The following is a 16,330-nucleotide window of genomic DNA, read 5'->3' on the forward strand; positions in this document are numbered from 1 at the left end:
GATAAACTGTAAGGAGAGCTGCAATCTTGTTTTGCCTACAATTTTTATCTAAACTTGATCCAAAACTTCATACACTCTGATATATTCTAGTGCAATGGCAGGCTTAAAAACAACAAACCTTAACTATATAATTGCATATATATAACTATGTACCCATTAACATTAAACAAGTCCCAATTGGCTAGATCTTTGCAGGCTTATAATGCTACTGATGATATGTGGCCCACAGATAAGAGATAAGTTTGTGGCACCAGTCTACCTGCACAATAGGTGCTAATGATCAACATGCTAATGAAATTAAATTAATTCTAAGAGCAACCACAGAAAGTATGTTATATAAGTCCTAAGATGGCTGTATGGCAATACTAACCACATCATAATCAGGCAGCTTCACCCAGGAAAATCGTTTCTGCTAGTAATTACTTAAATACTAGTTACACACCATCCTTTGTTATCCTCAAATCCTTTAAAAAGCTCTTATGATTATTCAGAAATATGAAAAGAATTGCTAATTTCATCTAAAAGTCTAAGTCTCCAACAAAATATTAGTTACATAATTCACATTTTTCAAAACTGGTTGTTGCTTTTTCCTGTGTGTGTTTAAAACAGAAAATATACACTTAATGTATATTAAGTGTATAAATAAAACCCATAAAAGTACAGAAAAATTAAACTATTATCATGTAAGACTAGCCTGGAAGTTGGAGATACATATCTTTCTCCAAAGCATTAGGCAAATGGTATATGTTTTAAAGACAAGATGCAAGAGCTTTGCATTAAGCATAACAAGTCAAGGTTGCATGTTGCTTTAATAAAGACTTACGGCATAATGCTAGCAACAAATCATCCACACTACTATAATCTATAACCAAAAGGAAGAATTTGATCACTATCAAGAGGAAGAATTTATAGTCCAGTTCCTCGATCTCTGTCTCTGCATCTTCCAATTAATTTATTGAAGTTTCTAGTTAACTTTCATCATCACCAAATAGAACTTCAGACATCCACAATTTAGATTTAATAATATCTATGAGAATTCTAGATCCGATCGATCAATAAAAACAACTACAAATAGTTCCGTTTCGTGCCAATGAAAATTAACTAAAAGTAATTCAAAAATATATAATTTGTAAATATTGTAAGTCAAGCTCAGTACTTTTACATCCCCAACCACCTTTTCATGTCCATTACATCCCTAGCCACCTTTTCAAACTCCTAAAAGTCATCATGACCGTTTAATAACTCCATAACCAAGTCTGTAATTGTTTCAATACACATTCTTCCTTAAAATTAATCTTATTATTACTATTATTATTATTATTATTATTATTATTATTATTATTTTATTACATATATATATATATATTCTTGTGTGTGTGTCTTAGTATTTTCTGTTACTTGGATGGAACACACCAAGGGAGAGACTTAGAAAATCATGAACACTAATGGAGAAATATGGGTTTCAAATAAACACATCTGAAACCCATCTGAAAATCATTTAGTGGTATTGGACCAAAGAAATTGAAGTCTATACTTCTGCTGATTTGAAGCTAACCGAGAGTTACCACAAGAATAGTCATTCTAAACAACAAAGGAAATATCACATCCACACACCTGTTGAAGCCACACATTTCCAATGGTTCAGAAAAACAAAAGGCAACATCAACAACCAGATTTAATGTAGTATATAAGCCATACATTAAATATTCGATTGGCATACAATCCTAGTCCTGATTTAATCACATAAATTATATATATATATATGAATACAAAAATCACCAATTTCCTTGCAGGTGAGGATTTTGATCATAGAATTATGGACTATTTCATCAAATTGATATATATATATATATATATATATATATGTATGGCAAGGACATCAGCAAGGATAACAGAGCTCTTGGGAAGCTGAGGAGGGAAAGTGAGCGCGCCAAGAGAGCTCTTAGCAGCCAACACCAAGTCCGTGTCAAGATTGAATCACTTTTTGATGGTGTTGACTTCTCTTAACCACTAACCCGAGCTAGATTTGAGGAGCTGAATTAATGATTTGTTTAGAAAGACCATGGGACGTCTTAAGAAGGCTATGGAAGATGCCGGTTTGGAGAACAACCAAATTGATGAAATTGTGCTTGTTGGTGGAAGCACTAGGATTCCAAAGGTTCAACAGCTTCTTAAGGACTATTTTGATGGAAAGGAACCGAACAAAGCTGTGAACCCAGATGAGGCAGTTGCTTATGGTGCTTCTGTACAAGGAAGCATATTGAGTGGAGAGGGTGGTGAAGAAACTAAAGGTACTTTTCTTTTCATATTATATGTTTGCAATTATGTTATCCATGAGATGGTGCTACCATAATGTAGCTGAACTATATGGGCAGCACTGACAATGTGCCTTATGGGATTCTTGATGCAGATATCCTTCTCTTGTTACGTGGCTCCACTAATCCTTAGAATTGAAATTGTTGGTGGAGTGATGACCAAGTTGATCCCAAGAGACACTGTTATCCCAACAAAGAAATCGCAGGTTTTCACCACTTACCAAGATCAGCAGACTACCGTGTCCATTCAAGTATGGGACCGGCATGTTGTTTATTTTTCTTCCAGCATGGACAAATTTTTTCCTAGTTGTGTGTTAGCTTTCTTGAACTGTTAATCTAAAAGTTGGATGCTCCTATTATGATACCAGGTCTTTGAAGGTGAAAGGAGTCTTACAAAGGATTGCAGGAATCTCGGGAAATTTGATCTAAATAGAGCAGAATTCCTCCAGCTCCAATGTTTGCTTTCTGCCTTTGTAAAATGTTTATCAATAGGGTTTGCTCAACCAGTAATTAGTGTCTTTCAGAACTCTATTACCTTCCCTTCTTACTTGACTGTTGATGCGACGGTAAGGGTGATAGAGCAATTCACAAAATGGGCTGACATTCATGTTAGCTGCAACATACAAAGCCATGGTACCATGGTAGCATATTACATCTCCGATGCTTAGAACCCCAAATAGCATATTGGATTCAGCTAAAGTGGACATAACAAATGTTAGCTGACATCCAAATGGCCACACACAAATGACTGTAAGAAAATAGTTTAAGCTTCTCTTTAAACATAAGTGTTACTCAGGAATTACTCTAGAAAGAAAAGTTTGAAACACAAAAACCAGGAGCTGTTGCTGTCTTTAGAGTGCATAGATGATGGTTAGGCTTAAAATCTCTAATGTTTGTAACATAAGAACCCCACAAAGCTTGGATTCAGCTAGAGTGGCTAGCAAATTTAAGTGACCCAGAAAATCCTAGCATGCAGTTTACAAATTGCAACTAGAACATATCATCAATAAATAACAGCAAATAATAACACAACCATATATTTGTTTTCAAAACAGTCTCTCTTCAATGTGAGCAAAACGATCATGTAAAATCCCCATTTATTCCTCTTTTAAGTTGTGTTTACCACAAAAGCAGAACAACTAGAACATAGCATCAATAAATAGCAGCAATTAATCCCATTGCCTTTAGGTAGTTGATCGGAAGACAGGGGCTCATGGAAGAGTTAATTGATGGAAAGATTGTTTTGGGAGATATGGGAGTCAGGACAATCTGAGTAAAGCCATATTTATATGATCTATGCAAACACACAGAAAATTGGTAATGTTGATATACACACAGAGTTTACTTAACAGAAACCAAACAAGAAACCATCGGAAAAAACCTCTTACAAATCAAACTTTGAATTACAACACAGAGCATACAACCAAACTTCACCAAGGGATAGGAAAACAAATAACATATTAAGTCAACTAGCTCGGTTTTAAGTATGCACAAGATGCATGCCAACTCCTGTAACTTTAATGGAGTATTAATAATTACATTTACTGATTAGGTACTTAGAAACAAACCAAAATATATTCTCACTCAAGAAATTAAGCTCTAACAGATCAAGTGCATGCTTTTTGCTCTAAATTGAGGAGGTCTTCAATTTAGACTCTTCAATTTAGATCAAAAGGCATAATTTGGACAACTTAAAAGCTGTTAATAAACCAGAATTTGCAAAAGTTACCCCCTCACAAATGACAAATCATAAAAGTTTGCTTGCTTTTTGAAGAGATTAGAAATGATAGATGTTCACCCCAGCTACCCTATAATTAAAATGATTAAACAGATAATGAGTTTATACAAGAATTAGTTTATCCCACAGAGAAGTTGTAATCATATATATTCAGAATAAATCTATAGCACACTGAATGTCAATATGAAAAGAGGTTAGGCCATAGCAAAAACGTGCATTGATAAACTTAAACTATGTGCGCTGTCTTTGCAACAATAAGTGGGCTAAGTTTTGCCATATTTGAGGTGTGATAATCAAAGGTTCTAGGCTTTATGAGGCATCGCAATAATTTTGACTATTACACTCTAACCTGAACAGTTTTTGGTGCAATCAATTAGGAAAGCCATAATCAGGCCTATATGGTAAAAGTGCATATAATATCATGCACTTCATCTTCCTATATTGATTGAAAGAGATGCCCATAGTGGGGGCAGAAGGATACATGTTATTCTAGTTTAAAACATTACTCAAACTCTTCAGCTAATAATTATTTATAAGTATTTAGAGCAGCCTAACACCCAGACCACAATCAAGATGCTCCTATCTTCTATAGTTAGATTATGGCAGTTTGATCAACACTACACGAGGTTGGGGGTTTCTACAATTTATTAATTTCAGCATTTATTTTCTTGGCCCTTCTATATTTTAAATAAGTTAATTACATAAATAAGTTAAATAGTATGTATATATATATATATACACACATCAATCCTTGCATTAGATGTATGCCAGATTTATGGAAGGTCTCTCCGCGCGCAACATGATAAGCATGTAAGGTGCATGCCGACTCTAACCACGTATCTTTGTAGTAAAAAGGTGCTTGGATGGTTAATTATATACACACACACACACCATACATGAGTACCCAACCATATAACATGATAAAGAGAACATTTCTACATATATAGTTTATATTATCATTCTGCAGGCTGATAATTTGGGCCAATATTGGATAACCCTGAATTTCATAACTCATGTGGAGTTTGGATGCAGACAGCAGACAGCAGACCAACATAAAAGATTTAATGCATGCTCATATACTGCAGAGTGAAAATGGACATTTCGTGACCTATAGTAAATGCTGGGTTGGCGAGATAATAAATCACAGTTGGGATGGCTTTTAACGTACCCATTAAAAGCCATAGGTTTCATGGCGGATCGAGACAACAACCAAAGCAGTAACTTTCTTGACATTTCACCGTAAACGGAATAACTACTCGTATTTTTTTTCATCCCATACCGATGTGATGGAAAAAGACACTAGTAGTATTCATCCTTTAGTTAATACCAACACCTTTATTCTAGCAATAAGTAGGTTTGACAGATGGAAAATCGATGCATAATGGCTTGACCATTTAGGTTGTGGTTTGAGAAGCTCAACAATGCCCATAATTACTTAAAATACATTCTATTTTTTTTTTTAATTTACCTTGTAAGTTTCAACCATTTTATTTTCCAATTTGCTACTAAAATGAAAAATCTTTCCCCTACTTACAGGACTGTGTACCTCAGAAATAGTTTTTTTCTCTAGAAACTAGAAAGCCTTTCTACATGTCATTAATTATCATCTTCGAAAATCACATGACATCAATATGGATTTTAATTTAATTTCCTCCTAAAAGTATGTTATTAGGACTTGGTTAAGATTGTAATTGTTAATTAACTTGATGAATTCGTAAGAGCACTTGAAAGGAAGACAATTGAGAGTGTTTCTAGAATGAAGTCTTGCTCTGAAGCCCAGTCAATGAGAGATTGTCCTAATTAGAGTCCTCAAGTCATAATTGGTGAATAATCAAATTATCTAATACCCACAACTGATTGAGCAATCCAAACATAAGAGGCAAATACACAACCAGTATAATGCAAACAGAGGCACATGCAAATCAGTTTCACAGAGGAATACATAAAAATTTGTGTACATCTAAAAACAACACCTTTTGTAATGAAACCTACAAGAAATGGGAGATACCTTTAGCCTCGATTGATCATCTTTGAAAACAGATGATTGATATCTTCAGATTAGAAATGGAGGCACAGAATCATCTAGGGTAACCGAAGGTGGAGACATAAGACCTAGCTTCCCAAACGGAGACAATATTCAAGTTGAGAGAAGGCTGTGCGCACACTAGGGTTTACGATTGGGAGATTAAAATCTTCTTCCCAATTGGTGAACCAGAAACGGCTCTAGAGAAGGTAATCGCATGGAAATGGGAATGGGAGAATCGGTAACCCAGGCGAGAAGCTGAAGCCGTCGTTGCACGCTGGGAAGGGTTTTCGAAAGCAAGGATTGAGAATGGAAACTGGAGTTTGTTGCGGGAATGGGTCGAGTGCAGATGAGCTCCAGTCTCGGTCGAAGTGGGCAGACACGGGGAAAAAAAGGTTGGGGGGAAATTTCCAAAGTGAAATTGGGTGTTTGGCGCGGCACTTCAATCCTAGCGAAAATCACATGCTGCAAAACAAAAATGTTAAAAGCAACAATTAAAATCGTCTTAATAACATAAAAAGTCGCTGTAAATTTCGGTAATGAACAGGAATTCTTTTTTGCAACGATTTTTTTCGTTACAATAACATAAAAATCGCTGCAAATACAACTAATGGAAAATTACTGTTTAAAAAGTGTGCAACGTATTAAAATCGCTGCTTTTGATAATCTATTGCAACGATTTTATTTCCAACAAAATAAAAATCGCTGCAAAAGATCCATTTTCTTGTAGTGGCTGGAGGGGACACAGAGCTCACAACAGTGCTGTGAGCTTGCCATGCATGTTGGTGCATTACTTGCATGGTCAAAGGTCGTCGTCCATTGGCTGTGGAGGTCAGGAACTATGTCAGGAGTAAACAATGCCAACGAGGAGAGAAGGGAAGCGTGACACACTGACAATGTGCTACATCAGTGTGTAAGATCCTTTTGTGAAATCATTTTGTGTCTTTAGCAAGTCTCATAAACATAATTGGAAAACAAGTTTAGACTAGTTGATACGTTACTGGAGGGTTCGATGTAACTAATACCTCATTTGGTTTGAGAGATTGTCTCATCTCATATAATTATTATGATTTTTTAAAAATTTATATACAAAATATAATAAATAATTCAATTTTTTCAAAGTTTAAAATAAAAAATTATATTAAAAAATTATATCTTAATAATATTTTATTCAACTTAAAAATTTTATCTTATATAATTACATAGATAATCTAATCCCATCTATGTAATCAGATGAAGCTTAGAAGCTGGTAATTTATAGATCATCTAGTCCCATCTGTGTAATCAGATGAAGCTTAAAAGCTGGTAATTCGGGTTTTGCTTTCCAATATTTTATTCCATATTTTCCGTCTATTCTTTTTTGAAGTTCGGCTGGAAAAGAAAGTACATAATGTACATTAATTGCTTTAACGCTTTGGACCCAAAACTTAGAAGATTGCACAAACATATATATATATACATATTATATAGTATACACACATATATATATATATTATATAATATACCATGTATTTTCTCTCTTTAACGTACTTAAAATTTTCATGAACTTTCCTTAATTTCCTAGGTACGTTGACCTGTCAATAAGACAATAATGCTTTTGTACTGGTTTGCAATTAATTCATGGGACTGACCATACATACTCCATGATCTTAAAGCTGGGCATTGCATACGAGAAGAAAATAAATGTTTCTCAATAGTACTGAAGGAGAAACAAATGTACTTATCCAGGCAAATAGTTCTAATGCAATCAAGTATGCCCAACAAGTGTGGCCACGTCCTCTCTCTCTCGCTCTCCCTCTCCCACCCGAGCCATGCATGCACCCAATTGAAGTCTTAGCCCTATATACGTATGCTTTCATTTGTTATCCATGTCTAAAATTACTTGCTCACGGATTCCATGTGATCTACAGTAATTAATTAATGGTACGGTGCCCTTTAATTTGTTAGATCCATGTTTATGTTAATATATATATATGTAATAAATTAATTTTTTAGATTTGTATATGATATATGATATGTCGTTCTCTATCGTGAGATCCAAACAGGAAAATAAGCCAATTTTTTAAATTTTGGGTTAATTCTTGAGATTTTAACTCAAATCTGAATATAGGTATTTTTTTTATTTTTTATTTAAATAATTTGTACCTATGTATTTTGGGATACGGATTAAGAAGAATTTTTGTAAAAGTTGTAGAGGTTGTCTCAAGGAAAAGAGCATTAAAAAATAGAATTTTAAGCTTCTCTAACGTCCGTTCACGATCATTATAACTCTAGTCATTCCGGGCCCTCCATATATACACGGCCAGGAACCAGCTTTGGCCCAGCAATAATTGATGGACTTTCCACATTCAAAAATAAAAAGGAGGTCCATTAGATTTTGTTTCGCTACTAGAGATTTCTTATGAGAATTTTAAATTTTAAGATTAAATATTAAAATATTATATTTTAATATTATTATTATTTTAAGATTTAAAAAAAATTAAGAAAAAGTTAAATTGTTTATTATATTTTATATAGAAATTTGAGAAAGTTGTAATGATGAGATGAGAATTCTACGTTTGAGATGAAAAATCCCAATGACCAAACCGAACCTTACTCTTCCAGGCGTGGCCCAAGCCAATATGAATAGTTAGGTTTTTAAGAAAACTAAAATTTTATGTGTTTCTTGCATATTTTATTCATGTGATTAACTGCATCATTACTTTAACTAATTACATCAATAAAGTGCATAAAAAATACGTAAAAATGATTGCACATATAGCAATAAGTGGAGGTAAAGAAAAAGAGAGAACTTAAATTGGTAAAGCGTTGTGTCCGATTGGCTTCCTCTGTATGTCAGAAAACTTAATAATTAAATAAAAAAAACACAACAGGATAAAACAAATATACACCACATGCACATATAATTTTGCTGTGTTATTAACATGTTACAGTTTTTGTTGTTCATAGGAAAGTAATAAAACAAATTCACTATTTTGAGTCCCCTGATATAAAAACGCTTCTCACGTCTAGCCAATTTTTTACATGACAACACAAAACACGAGAACCAGACGTGTCACATTACCAAGGAAACTAAGGGATTGAACACGACCTCGCAATAAGCAATTGGTGCATGTACAAGCCATTTTTATGTACAGATCATTTGTGTCGGAGGCAACAATGTATACCTGTGGTTTACTCACTTTCGTAGTCCTCGTCATCTCCAAATGTGAAAACAGAAGCATCAGCTGCCATTGCCTTGAATTCACTTTCTGTGTTGGGCACCTCAAGGACTGAGGCAGCTCCAGCGACGGAATCACTTTTTCTCTGCCCATCAACATGCATCTGTGTGGAGCCAGCAGTGTTCCCCAGAGATATATGTTCGGTTGCATGACTCACACTTGCAATTTGATCTGAATTTGTCTCCGTCTCAGAACTGGAGATGGTATTGGTGACAGTTCCTCTTGCAGAAGCAGCTTCCGCTTGCCTGCTCTTCGAGGAACCAGTTTCCTCCACCTCACCATCTGAAAAGACTTCATCTTTATCTTTCTTTTGGTTTGGTCTGGGTGCACCCTCATCAACTGATGCAGTAGTAGTGCCCGAGCTTCCATCCGTTTTCTTAGCAATAATTTCAGTGTTGGGTGTTGTAGGGACAGTGCCATCATAATCTACAAGCACAACCTCAACCTGAAATCCGGGGGAAGGAAGTTTCCTCTACAGAAAGTACAAATGAAATATTAAATGGCGTAACATGCTGATCACCAAGAAAGCTAATAATGCAGTAATACTAACGAAGGGAACCAACTCTTTCAGAATTAATATAACTACATCTTGTGGGGAAAAGCATGTAAGTGCTAGGATCTAAGTGCTGTATGTGCAGATCACCACATGATAAATGTTTATTTTTACCTTGTCAAACCCGTCGAGATCGTTTGTGTTTAAAACTTTTCTATTTTCTATCATTGTTGTGTTTAACCAACTGAAAACCAAAAAATAAACAAATTTCAGTTTCACATGAAAAGTGTAAAACAAAGTGATTCGTTAGGAAGAAGCCGGATTACAGACAAGTAGAAATCTCCTTGGCGGTCGTGAAAATGGACTTTGAAGTCCCCAGCCAACTCTGTAAGGCCAGACTCCCCTGGCAAAGTGAAGACCATTACCCCCTTCTTGGGTGCACTAAACCAAAAATCTTCTGGCTGCAGGAAATAGAAAAGGGGCATGTAATCTTAAATTAGTATAACACTCCAAATCCCAAACGTAAAAATGGAATATCATCAAGACCTTTTCTTCAGATTCCTAACTAGATGCTAGCAAACGGTCAAAAAAATATCATCAAGTCCTACCGAATGATCCTTGGTTCGTGGATGACTTCTTGTGGAAAAGAGAACACCTATGCATTGAAAAAGCATATCAAAGCAAATTAATACAGTAAGCATTAGGGAAAAAAATAAAGCAAAATCAGTGAGCAAGCATAATGACATTTTATTTAAAAACAAATTTTGATGCCATGCAGTGCTTCAGAGATACCAATTCATGACTAAGAAGAATTACAGCAATTGTCCCTTTAACCTATCAACCGAGTCCATTAAGCATACCAATGCATGATTAAGAAGAATCCGTAACAAGTCAAGTTGTTATCAGCATGCAAAATCAGAAGATTCAAGAGTAAGGAACAACCCCCCCCCCCCCCCCCCCCCCCCCTCCCAAAAAAAAAAAAACGTGGGGATTCAAGAACCAGCAGTACAAATTCCCACACTATATTATGAGATTGCATAGAACTCTTTTTGGAAATTAGAATTCAATAGTCTATGGTGATCTTCAGATGTTGGTTCCTTTCAAGCAGAAGCATGGCAAGTAAAATACTTTTTTTTTATAAGATTTTTAAAGAAAGGAACAAAATTGATAAAGGTCGTAAAATGGGAGGTTCGGCCCCAGGACAGGGTGGTATACAAGAGAAAAAAATCTGGATAATGAAGAAAGAACGAAGTAAGAGAAGAAAACAGCTACCTCCTAGATTCGAACAGCTCTAAGAAATCAAGAAGAGAAAGAGCAACAATTACTTGCATCCATTTCAGCATATATTGGTCTATAAAACAAAAGCTGTATGGTTTGGCCCTTCAAAATTTTTATCTTAAACTCAAAATTCTCATCTCATCATTACAACTTTTCCAAATCCCCATACAAAATATAATAAATAATTCAACTTTTTCTTAACTTTTTCAAATCCCAAAACAATAATAATATTCATCTTAAAACTTAAAATTCTCATCTTACTACCAAACCATACATTTTTCTAAGCATTTTTCTGACCTCTCCCCAGATGCAACACATAGGACAGGAAAGTGCAGTCTCACAAATATCACCACACGTTTCATGCAGAACATCAATGTCCATACCTATAAACCCAAACAAAGAGAACACCAGCAACTATGGTTCTCATTGGCAAAAGTGTAAAAAATGCGACACCCATCTGCATCAATGAGCTATCAGTGCCAGGACATGCCAATGAGTTCTTGCTCAATTTGTCTGGGCTGTAAGGTTACGGAATATGGCCTTGAATCAACTTGGTAAAATTCTTCTAGACACCCAAAAACTTAGGTTGTACAACAACAATTAAAACAATGCCCCAGAGTATGTCAAAAGAAGAATATTAAAAAAATTTTAAAAAGTATAGAACCAATATGTGTATAGTTAAGTATGTAAATATGCATGTATCTGCACAAGCACTGATGAATATCAGGGGAAAAAACCAAAGGGATGTATGGCAAATAAACGTCAATAGAATATAAATATCATAGAAGAGTGGAGGAAAGGGAGGAAAACTTTCAAACAGAACAGGTATGCCACAACAAACCATTATGATCAGAAACAGTAATGGAGGGCCTGATCCAATAGGGACATCTGTGAATTCGAAATCCCCTAAGCATGCACCTGCACCAGATGTGATGTCAATGCCCTTGTAAAAACCTGAAGATGCTACAAACAAATACAAAGTCAGAAGTATACCTACGCCCAGGAGGAGTTTCACCATTGAAGTATGTTAAAATACGCTCAAAATACTTGACATACCTCTGAAGAATTAAAAGGAAAAAAAAAATTATACCTTTTTTGATGAATAAATAAATTATATTGATCAAAAAATGGCAAAAGCCGGTTACACAACTCAGATGCTCTAACTAGGTAGGCACATTAGAGACAAGAAAATCATGAAGGGCCATGCCATTAAAATCCACAGCAATAGCCCAAGTACAAAGAGTTCTGAAAAATAAAACTTTTAGCTCCTCTAACAATCTCTCCTATCAACTATGTAAAATGTAAAGAAGCTCAGCAATAGATAAGATATGAGATCAAAAAAATATCAGAGAGAAATGAAACACTAACAATCTGACTTGGTAGAACAAGCCCTTTTCCATCGAAACATCTTTTCTGATTGTAGTACTCAATTGACTCCTCAGCAGTTGGGAAGAACTGCAAAGAGATTAAAAGCCCATGTTGAAACAAGCCATGAATTTAAAAAAAAAAGAAAAAATGATTAAAACTTCCACTGTGATCATCGTCACATAATTCAGAAACACAATGAATCCTTGCCTTCAAGAATAGAAGAAGACTGGAAATCATCAACCCTGTTCTTGCCATTCCAGCCTTGCAATGCACAACCACAACATTCTCGATATCCTCCTTCAACCATGAGTAAGCACTTTGGCAAAATGATATTATCAGTTGAATTGGGGGGCAATTATGGTCATTGAACGGGAAACAAGCCACCTGTAGATACATTTAAGAACTTGATATATAAAGATATAAGTAGCAGTCAACTTTTTTCAAATGCCTTTGTGTCAACCATTGTAGCTTGTTTTACCATGTAGGACCACCTAGTGGGGACTCATATTTTTGTCACAACAAATGTAAAATATGCTTTCTTCACTAGCTGTCAGTTGAGAGCTATGTGCAATACCTTGTGAAGCTCAATCAGAGACAAGGCAAACATGCGAATGGCCCGATACATTAAGGTCTATGATGTACAAGGAATGTAACCCTATATTTTCCACCTAGTAAATTAAGTTACAAATTATGACACACCTTTCCTTCAAATAAGGACGCATCATACAGCCTCTCGGAACAAAGATTGTACACTTTGTACTTGTCCTGCACATGGAACAAGTAATACAATTTATTCCAACACATAGCAATAAGACAATGAAAAAATTTCAGAGTACAAAAATAGCATTTAGTTTATATTATACAATTGCAACAACAATGATAACACATAAGGCCAGAACCTGCATACTGTATCCAATGGACAGACTAACAAGATGAAAAGTAGGCTTACAAAGTGTTTACAATTAAACCAAAGAAAAGGCCAGAACCTGCATACTGTATCCAATGGACAGACTAACAAGATGAAAAGTAGGCTTACAAAGTGTTTACAATTAAACCAAAGAAGGTCAAAACAAATTCAATTTACTTTTTTTTTTTTTTTTATAAGTAAAAGATTTTTTTGATCCATGTAAAAAAATTCAATTTACATATTTATTTTAAAAAAAATCCATATCCAGTGCACACTAATCTTGACAGAATAGATGAAGAACTTTCTTTTTCCATTTCTTATGAACATTGGTGGTGGATATTCCACCACAATTAGCTATAATTATTAAAAAAGAACCATGACCTAGCTGAATCCAAGTAAAATGAAATGAAAGCCAAGCACTTCCAATATGCAAATTTGAATAACTATACCTATGACAATCTCATAGTCAGGAAAACAGTTGCTATATAATTTACAAGAATCAAACTATATGGTAATGATACAACAAATATTGGGAATAAAATCTACACTAACAATGAAGCATTCAAGAGTATTATTTATCTTTATTCTACAAGGAAGCCTTCTTTTTTTTGATACGTGCAGAGATGTAATTAAAATGTCAATAATCAATAAAATGTAGTTGTAGTTACCTTGTGATGAGTTTCAAAGAATTTGATAACTTCTTCCATGTGGTTTCGGTAGAACCCCTGATCACATATCAAGATAGTTTGAAAACTCGTGTATAATTGAACAGGACAAGGAGACTCAGCTGTGCAGTTCAGATGAATTGTTTACCTCAAAATAACCGAAAAATCCAGAGCTCATATCACCAGCAGGGAACCCCATTGCAATTATATTCTCGGTGATATAAGTCATATCCAGATCAAATCCTCCTTCCTGAAGCAAGGTACACCAGTCAAGGTTATAATCACATTAGACAAATACATTACAGAGAAATGAATAGAAAAATGTAGCCAAAACCACAATAATACACATTTAGGATTCATCCCCAAATAAATCACAAATATGGGTAAAAACCAAGGATAAAAGTCAAATAACAATAGCAACCCACCTGGTATCTTCGTTTATTTTGAGAGACAACATGCCGAGCCTTCACCTGTACAGCCTTTACTGCATTCTTAGAAGAATCTACTAATCCTTTTGTAACAGTTCCAATAAAACCAGGTTGTGCAGTCATTGAAGTTCCATCAGAACTATTGTCTGAAGAAGAGGCTTTTGGAGACAAGCGCAATCCTAATCCACTGGTAAAACGTGCAAAAGTTGACTTTCCAGCATTTCCAGTTGGAGAGTCATCTTGTGGTGTAGCCAATGGCTGAGGAATTTTCAAACTTTTGGCCCATGCAGATATTGCAGAAGAAGATAATTTAGATGGTACAACACGGGGCGAATTATCTAGTCCAGAATCAGCAGCAGCTGGAATTTGTATAGAAGCTGGGGGTGGTGGGTCAGGAGCTTTAAGAGGAGGTGAAGTTGATGAATCAGCAGATTCTGAATCCATTCCACAACCACTAAGGTCTTGACAGATACCGTTGATAGATGTTCAATGTCCCAACATAAAAGGTGTCTATAGCATCTTGAAATTAAAGCTGCAACTGAAGAATAACAATGAATGAATGGATAATTTAGGAACATCCTGATAAATCAAGTTTCCTAACACTTGTAAAAAAAAAAAAAAAAGTTCCCTAACTTCCCTATATCTGTATCAATGTAGATCACAGGTTTCCTATTAAAAAACAGCTATTAAGATAGCAACATTCCCATATATGATTTTATAGGGACTTTAGTTTTGGGATTTATGTAACCCCCAAAGCTCTTCCACTGCTTGTGAAAGGTATTCCTCCGCCATTACAGATGGCTGTCAATAAAATTAGTGGTACCATCCCTCTTCTAAAAAATAAATAAATAAAGATAGTAACATTCATCAGGATCAACCCTGAAATTACATCACCGCATTGGTAGACCTAAGAGAAGAAACTGACCTCAAATCATTCTTCTGAGACGACCAAAAAACCTCCCGAAATTCTATGCCGAAACGGTTAAAAGAGTCCAGGCCAAAGTGGATAAGATGTGCCCAAAAAAAACATAATACAGGCATCGAGGACCATGCTCCGGTTAAAAAAACTTTCTCAGAGCAAAATCAAAGCAAATTTCGCTTCGAATGACAGAGCTTTGAGAATCCACTCGCATACAATGTTGCCAATCAATTCAATTCAACTCCCTGACATAGCCAATCTCCCTTATGCTACAGCTAGCTACAAATAATTTATAAATTAGTAATGGAATAAAAAACCGCATTCAATCGTTAAAACTAAGCCAAAATATATATATATATAAGAAATAAATTATTTGAAAAATGAACCAAAGCTTTCCAGATCCATGGGCATGAAATTTTGATTAGGCGAAGTTTAAACATCTTACCGAGATTGGAAGGCGAGCGTATGGAGTTTCGAAAGCTAGTTAGGGTTCGCGAGAGAGAGAGAGAGAGTAATCGGACGGTTATGAAGATGATGGAGATGGGAAGAGTAGCCTCGCGTCGGGCTCCGGTTGGTCAACTAATCGGAAGGCGGTGATTTCGGGAGCGATTGTCATGAGATTTTTAGTTGGTAATCGAACGGTGGTAAAGATTCAGGGTTTCCACGATGAAGCTCCAGGCAGAATACAAGCACACATTCTTCGTACCTCTTATTTTAAGGGACGGTAAACACCTATTGATTTTCAGTATATTTTTCTTTCTATTTTATTAGCTATTGTTTTTTTTTTAAAAGTATATTTTTCTAAAATTTTACTACTTATTATTCTCATATATTATAGTTTTTATTTTTTATTTTTTATTTTATTTTTACTAAACTAATTGAGTTATTCTATTCATTATTCATACACTACATATTTAATAAAATTAAAATTTATGTATGATATATGATATGAAAATGAGGAGCAGAATTTTTTAT

The 16,330-nt window shown here is 35.0% G+C and overlaps 2 protein-coding genes across 4 annotated transcripts; one reads left to right on the plus strand and one right to left on the minus strand.

Annotated features, from left to right (window-relative positions):
- The first annotated feature begins 2,050 nt into the window (after positions 1 to 2,050).
- On the plus strand, positions 2,051 to 2,448 carry LOC122312829 (luminal-binding protein 5-like). Its single transcript, XM_043127474.1, has 2 exons — positions 2,051 to 2,291; positions 2,411 to 2,448. Exons 1-2 carry the CDS (start codon positions 2,063 to 2,065, stop codon positions 2,446 to 2,448), a joined length of 267 nt encoding a protein of 88 aa, XP_042983408.1. The 5' UTR covers positions 2,051 to 2,062.
- A 6,503-nt stretch (positions 2,449 to 8,951) lies between these two features.
- Positions 8,952 to 16,062, minus strand: LOC122313342 (phosphatidylinositol 3,4,5-trisphosphate 3-phosphatase and protein-tyrosine-phosphatase PTEN2A-like). 3 transcript variants are annotated; one of them, XM_043128245.1, is made up of 14 exons: positions 15,801 to 16,062; positions 15,362 to 15,634; positions 14,434 to 14,968; positions 14,157 to 14,258; positions 14,012 to 14,068; positions 13,136 to 13,201; positions 12,644 to 12,820; positions 12,437 to 12,523; positions 12,062 to 12,126; positions 11,910 to 11,986; positions 10,399 to 10,445; positions 10,121 to 10,251; positions 9,965 to 10,034; positions 8,952 to 9,769 (listed from the first exon to the last, which is right to left on the minus strand). In XM_043128245.1, the coding sequence occupies exons 3-14, from the start codon at positions 14,878 to 14,880 to the stop codon at positions 9,251 to 9,253; spliced, it is 1,845 nt and encodes a 614-aa protein (XP_042984179.1). In that variant the 5' UTR covers positions 14,881 to 14,968; positions 15,362 to 15,634; positions 15,801 to 16,062; the 3' UTR covers positions 8,952 to 9,250. The 3 variants fall into 3 exon arrangements, with proteins under 3 accessions (XP_042984179.1, XP_042984178.1, XP_042984177.1); XM_043128244.1 differs by having other exon boundaries at positions 14,434 to 14,974; positions 15,362 to 15,630; positions 15,801 to 16,061; XM_043128243.1 differs by having other exon boundaries at positions 14,434 to 14,974; positions 15,801 to 16,061.
- Positions 16,063 to 16,330: the final 268 nt, after the last annotated feature.

This window comes from Carya illinoinensis, chromosome 6 (assembly GCF_018687715.1).
Source record: "Carya illinoinensis cultivar Pawnee chromosome 6, C.illinoinensisPawnee_v1, whole genome shotgun sequence".
NCBI lineage: Eukaryota > Viridiplantae > Streptophyta > Magnoliopsida > Fagales > Juglandaceae > Carya > Carya illinoinensis.

Excerpts from the sequence above, each read along its gene's own strand:
- LOC122312829 (XM_043127474.1), top strand. The coding sequence starts at position 2,063 with ATGGGACGTCTTAAGAAGGCTATGGAAGATGCCGGTTTGGAGAACAAC. Across the intron at positions 2,292-2,410 it reads GGGTGGTGAAGAAACTAAAG|ATATCCTTCTCTTGTTACGT; the intron begins GTACTTTTCTTT and ends TTCTTGATGCAG.
- LOC122313342 (XM_043128245.1), bottom strand. The coding sequence starts at position 14,880 with ATGGATTCAGAATCTGCTGATTCATCAACTTCACCTCCTCTTAAAGCT. Across the intron at positions 14,259-14,433 it reads AAAATAAACGAAGATACCAG|GAAGGAGGATTTGATCTGGA; the intron begins GTGGGTTGCTAT and ends ACCTTGCTTCAG. Across the intron at positions 14,069-14,156 it reads GATTTTTCGGTTATTTTGAG|GGGTTCTACCGAAACCACAT; the intron begins GTAAACAATTCA and ends ATATGTGATCAG.